We start from the raw sequence: 6,496 nt of genomic DNA on the forward strand, positions 1-6,496 counted from the left end.
TATGACAATCAAATAAAACATATGTTTAAATTCTTGGACTGACTTTGTCATTAGCTCTGTTCGGTTCGAGTACTTGAGCTTTCCGAGCTTGAGTTGAACTACTCGAGAAAAAATGAGGGCCGAGCTCGAGTCGATCTATAAGAACTCTTATAATAAGCACGATTCATGTAGGGGTTTGGTGAGGTTAATGAACAACGAGCACGAGTGGAGCAATTTTCGAGTCGAGTCGAGTCGAGTCGAGGAGGCCACTACTTGCCATCTAAGATCTAATATCTATTCCCTTTATATTATTTGCTTTTGTATCTCTCTACATCCATAAGAAAAACTGCTAATACTATGTGTCAATTCCTTATTAGTGAAATCGTAAACTTGGCCTAGTCACATCAATATACTTATAAAGAATAAAGATTACCAAACTAGAAGCTTACCGCTAAACTAAGGATATCCAAAGTTTTGTCATAAGACCCTAGAAAATAATCCAACTTTTTCTGAAGTGGGGGCATAACTTGCTACACTCTACATTCTTCCTCTGTTTTACTCACTTCATTCCTCTGCTTTCCCCTGACTTTATTATAGTGTTTGTGAGCTTTGCTTTGCTTTACTTTCTTTTTTGTTGCTCCTCTTTATATGCAATACAACCACTACTTCAACTTACGTTCTTTCTCTCACCTTTACGACTGCTTCCTTCTCTCTTTTTCTAACAATTATTTCGTCATAATCCATTTCTCATCATAGATTCTTTTAAATATTAATTCTCACCTACAATTATTGACCTTTTTCTGTTCAGATACTCCTAGTTAACTTAACGAGCAATCAATTGAAACACCCATATTTTTGTTCTTCTTCTTAATTTTCTCTTTTGTAGATAAATTGTCACAAGAAATTGCGCCAAATAAAAAAAAAAAACTTTTGTGGGTATTGATTTCTACAAAAAAAAAAAAAAAAAACCCAAGTGTTAAAATTTTATTGGGTTAGTGAAATCAAAGTGAAAAAAGCTCTAAACTTTCTTCTTACCAAACAAAAAAAAGTTAATATGGGGAAGAAGAAGACTATGAGTGGGTGTTTTTGTTTATATGGTGAGGTGAGGTGCATGATTGGTACTATGGGGTTGATTTTAATGGTGATGATGATGGGTGTTGATGGAAATAGTATAGGGGCAAATTGGGGAACACAAGCAACACATCCTTTAGATGGAGAAATAGTTGTTCAAATGTTGAAAGATAATGGAATTTCAAAGGTGAAGCTTTTTGAACCAGATGTTAATGCATTAAAAGCTTTAGGTAAGTCAGGAGTTGAGGTTATGATTGGTATTCCAAATGATTTGTTGGCTGCTTTATCAACTGATGTTAGTGCTGCTGAAAAATGGGTTTCCAAGAATCTTTCCTCTTATGTCTCTTCCCATGGTGTTAATGTCAGGTAAATAATCTCTGTTATTAATTTTATACCATGTTTGATTACGGCCATATGATTCATTGATGATTTATGTTACTTCATCCTCTGTCCCTTATTATAAGCACCATTTGCTATTTCATGTATGTCTGACCGTTAATATGTTAATTGTTAAGTGAAGTTTATATTATAAGAATTTCGATATTTTTGGAAATAAACTTTAGTAAACTAAGACGAATTAAATAAGATTTAACTTGATAATATTCTAATCATTAACAGAATCACACGGTTGAAATTAATAAATTTTAACTGTTGAAAAAGGAAATGGAACAGGGACTAAAGACTAAGTTTCAATTTCAGCAAAAAAGCGAAATTATAAAGGAAGATACTCGCTCAATTCTTTATTAGACTAATTCATCACATTGAATGTATAAGATTAAATATTATGATTTGCATGGGATCTTATTACTTATCAAATTTCAATTTGTAGTTTTAAGATATCAACCTATCATAAATTTGTAATTAAATATATTAATGATTAATGGTGTGTCCTACATATTGTGATAAGTAGGGATAGACTACTTTCAGCCATATCAAATACTAACGCACAAGTATGGCCGGGTTTGATTCTCAATTCTCATGGGGAGGGGAGTTAGGGTAGGTGGGCTTGGCGTAACCCCAATATATGTCCCAAAAGAAACAAAAATCTTTGTATGTGCTATCTACCACCCCCAATTATTAATTAGTTTTAGAAGGGAAAGGCTTTTTGGTTATTGATTTGATTTTAGATTTTTTAAAGGTTAAGTATATTAAAGGGTACTAAATTTTGCATAAAGTTGCAGTTATTGCTCACCTAACTTTCAAAACTTGCAATTTGTTCACCCAACTTTCAAAACTTGCAGCTTGCTCACCCAAATTACTTTTCTATTAGCATGGTCCACTAACTTTCTGATATTTAATTAAAATAAGAAAACGCACAAGAATCTACAGGAGAGAGAGATAGACAGTAAGAGTGAAAAGGGAACAGGATTAATCTTCCCATCTTAGTACTACTTCCCATTACACGGACAGTGCAGGGGAGGGAGGTCGTCGGCGCTGGCCAGGGAAGGGCGGCGGCGCGTCAGGGGAAGGCAGCAACCCAGGTGGGGTTGAGGAGGAGAGATAAGTAAGGGGGAAGGGGGAGCAGCGAGAAAGAGAGGTGGGAGAAGAGGAGTCTAGCGGGGTAGCATATGGGATGGAGGAGAAGGCGGTGGTGCTGGAGGCTGTCAGCAACGGAGCGCGCGGGGTCTGGGCGACAGAGAGGAAGGGGCAGACCGGTGCTGGTGGTGGCCGGAGTTGTGGGTACTTGGTGTTTGAAACTTTCTGATTTTTGGGTGGAGATGAATAGTGAAATTAGCATATATACTATTTATAGTAAAATTTAGGAATTAAACTTTATTAAACTAATACTCCCTCCGTCCCATAATATAGTGCTTAAATTCCTTTTTTGGTGTCCCAAAATGTTGTGCCTATTTTCTCTTTTTGTCAATTTATTTGGACTAAATTATCCTTAATTTCTGCACAAACTTTCCAAAATACCCCTATTTTTCTCTCAAAACATGTGACCCCATTTATTGTTTTACACCATTCCAAGGAACATTTATTGCCTTTTGATTTTATTTAAAGGAAAAAGAAAATAAATAACTAGTTTCAATACAAAAGTATAAAAAAGTACTTCATTAAATATATTTTTTTGGAAATCCTACCACTCATTCCATTTTCCTTAATTCCCGTGAAAGATGAGAAGTAAGCACTATATTATGGGACGGAGGGAGTAGATACTTAATGTTGAAAAATACGTGAGGATTAAGGTGTTCTAGAATGTCTTGGGAAATAAGGAGAGAGAAAACTTGAGGAAGAAGATGAATGGTGTGGTCATGGTGATTTTCTATTTTTGAAAAATTTCTAATTCTTTTGCTATTACTTAAATTAGTATTTTCCTACTTTCTTTTATTATACCACCATATTAACTTAACTTATTTTATCAAATACTTGATTTTATTTTGTTTTAAATATATTATATAAGTGATTAAATAAATAAATTTTAAATAATTTATTTAAGCTAATTATTAATGTTAATCAAGTTTAAATTTTCGGGATATTACAAAGAAGGAGAAGTGGGTGTTAATTGGAGAATTAACACCCACTTCTCCTTCTTTGTAATATCCCAAGATCTCGGATCGAATCAATATTGATATACCGAATGAAGAAAAAACACATTTTTTTTGGAACCATAAATAGCCAGATTAAGTTATTGTTGGGAACTAAATTTTTGTCCTGTAAAGTATAACTGTCATTCTCGTTTTTTGGACCACACAACTTTTTTTGTATATTAAATTCGAAGTTAACAGAAAAGTTAATAGCATTGTACTTTGAGTGAGCAAAGTGCAACTTTTGAAATTTGGGTGAGCAAATTGTAACTTTATGCAAAGTTTAGTACCCTTTAATATACTTCACTCACATTTATTAGTGCTCAGTACTATTCCAAGCGTATTTTTTGTTCTTGGGAATGAAAAGACTCAATGAGAAATTAATGATTGAGATGGATATAATGTTTACCTAGTGGGTACCCGATCAAACTTCAACCAACTAAACTAGTTGACATTCTCAATATTTTTTTTAGGGTGCTTTAATGGTGGTTCGAGTACAGACTAGTTTACGTGCAAACAAAAGGTTCTCTTACGGATGATAGTGGAGCTAGACTAACGGAATCTCTAAATAAGGCAACCAAAAGCTCCATTTTGAAAGATCATATACAAGGCGGTTAAGGTCATGTGCAGGGTGACCGTGAGCAACTGTACATGCTCCAAAATATGAGGGGTCCAATTCTATTAGTTGTCTATAATTAAAGTTAGGTTTTTCTTCGTCTTTAATAGACAACTAATAGAATTGGACCCCTCATATTTTGGAGCATGTACAGTTGCTCACGGTCACCCTGCACATGACCTTAACCGCCTCGTATATGATCTTTCAAAATGGAGCTTTTGGTTGCCTTATTTAGAGATTCCGTTAGTCTAGCTCCACTATCATCCGTAAGAGAACCTTTTGTTTGCACGTAAACTAGTCTGTACTCGAACCTTGTATATAGACTTTGTCTCGTAGTTTTCACTCATTAAAACACCTGCTGATCGATACAAACATGCATGTCTGATGTGGTTACATCACTGCATACTTAGTTCGCGTGCTGTAACATTGTTTCTCCTTGTGTCTTTCGTCTTCCATCAGATATGTTGCAGTTGGTAATGAACCGTTTTTGAAGACATTGAATGGGACATATGATGCAATGACACTTCCAGCACTTCAAAACATCCAATCAGCACTAATAAAAGCTGGCTTAGCCAATCAAGTGAAGGTCACTATCCCTCTGAATGCGGATGTATACCAAACCTCGTCCAATGTCCCTTCTGGTGGAGACTTTCGCTCAGACATCAATGACCTTATGTTGAAGATCGTCAAATTCTTGAATGACAATGCATGTCCTATAACCATCAATATCTACCCCTTTATAAGCCTTTATAATGACCCCAACTTCCCTGCAGACTACGCCTTCTTTGATGGATTTTCATCTCCTCTGGATGACAATGGAAAGACCTATACCAATGTTTTTGATGCTAATTATGACACACTTGTTTGGTCCCTTCAGAAGAACGGGTTTCCAAATATGTCGATTATTGTTGGAGAGATCGGATGGCCAACCGATGGAGACAATAATGCTAACCCTACCACTGCTCGAAGATTCAATCAAGGGTTAGTTAATCATCTCTCAGCAGGCAAAGGTAAACACATCAGTACATATGTACATTGTTATAGTAGCTTTCTGTAAATTTTAATATCCTAAATGCATAATATTTAGCATAATACTGCTGTCACTATTCTAATAATTATGATCAAATGCTTAACAGGTACTCCTATGAGGCCCAGTGGTCCTATTGATGTTTACCTTTTTAGCCTCATCGACGAGGATGACAAAAGTATCCTACCAGGGAACTTTGAGAGGCACTGGGGGATCTTCAACTATGACGGAACCCCAAAGTACCAGCTTAACCTCGGACTGGCTAAAATTGGGTCTGTCATGCCAGCCAAAGGGGTTCAATATCTCGAAAAAAAATGGTGCGTTATGTCTTCCTCAGCTAATTTAACGGATCCACAAATAGCCTCGAGTGTGAGCTATGCTTGTGAAAGAGCTGATTGTACGAGCCTAGGGGATGGAACATCATGCAGTAATCTGGATGTACAGGGGAATATATCTTACGCGTTTAACAGCTATTATCAGGAACAAAATCAGCAGGACAAAGCATGCCAATTTCCAAATGGTCTTTCTACGATAACAACGAAGGATCCGTCTTCTGGGACATGTCGGTTTATTGTTCAGATTAAGAGTGAGACAAGTTCAAGGTTAAGCAGCAGTGCAGGTCATGGTTCTGGTTTGAGGTCTGGTTCTGTAAAAGCTCCTGTTAGTTTTGTAGCCTTAGTGTTCATAATTGTTATTACTATTTTGTAAAATTTCTGCTGAAGTAGTATTCCAATTCTCTCTTTTAAATGTTTCTGTTTGCCTCATGGTTGTCAGATTTGTTTTGTGAATCATAGGCTGTACCAATTACCATTCTGAAGACTGAAATGGTTAAATATAATTAGTTGATGTGTTGAGATGGAATACTTGACTTCTCTAGAATCTGAGAGAATCATTTGCTGCTTTCTTCTATCTTTCTTTCCCATTATTCATTATTGGGGTTTGGTTTTGATGTGCAACCACAACCTCCTCTGTTTGAAATCCATGAAAATCCTTTGAAAAGGATCGGATCTTGTAGGAGTTTTAGATAGCATGACTTCTTGGACGAAAAACTGATCAACAATAAAAGAAGAGATTATGAGTCTTTCTCTCCAACTTATTTTCAGATCAGTTCAGTCGCAATGAGTTCAGTCGCAATCAGTTCAATTCAGTTGCAATTAGTTCAGTTCAGTTGCAATCAGTTCAGTTCAGTTCAGCACATCTCAACTCAAATTATCATTTTTATTAGTTATAATTTAATAAAAATTGACAATAGAGGTTAAAACTTTGGGTAATAAT

At 35.8% G+C, this 6,496-nt stretch overlaps 1 protein-coding gene across 1 annotated transcript; it reads left to right on the plus strand.

The window, feature by feature from the left end:
- Positions 1 to 491: 491 nt before the first annotated feature.
- Positions 492 to 6,082, plus strand: LOC104886753 (glucan endo-1,3-beta-glucosidase 5). Its single transcript, XM_010671241.4, has 3 exons — positions 492 to 1,416; positions 4,654 to 5,204; positions 5,331 to 6,082. The coding sequence occupies exons 1-3, from the start codon at positions 1,034 to 1,036 to the stop codon at positions 5,927 to 5,929; spliced, it is 1,533 nt and encodes a 510-aa protein (XP_010669543.2). The 5' UTR covers positions 492 to 1,033; the 3' UTR covers positions 5,930 to 6,082.
- The last annotated feature ends 414 nt before the right edge of the window (positions 6,083 to 6,496 follow it).

The sequence above is a fragment of the Beta vulgaris genome, chromosome 2 (assembly GCF_026745355.1).
Source record: "Beta vulgaris subsp. vulgaris cultivar EL10 chromosome 2, EL10.2, whole genome shotgun sequence".
Classification (NCBI taxonomy): domain Eukaryota; kingdom Viridiplantae; phylum Streptophyta; class Magnoliopsida; order Caryophyllales; family Amaranthaceae; genus Beta; species Beta vulgaris.

Bases quoted from the DNA above. Each gene is read 5' to 3' on its own strand.
- LOC104886753 (XM_010671241.4), top strand. From the start codon at position 1,034: ATGGGGAAGAAGAAGACTATGAGTGGGTGTTTTTGTTTATATGGTGAG. The intron at 1,417-4,653 runs GTAAATAATCTC...GTCTTCCATCAG, and splicing joins TCCCATGGTGTTAATGTCAG to ATATGTTGCAGTTGGTAATG. The intron at 5,205-5,330 runs GTAAACACATCA...AATGCTTAACAG, and splicing joins TCATCTCTCAGCAGGCAAAG to GTACTCCTATGAGGCCCAGT.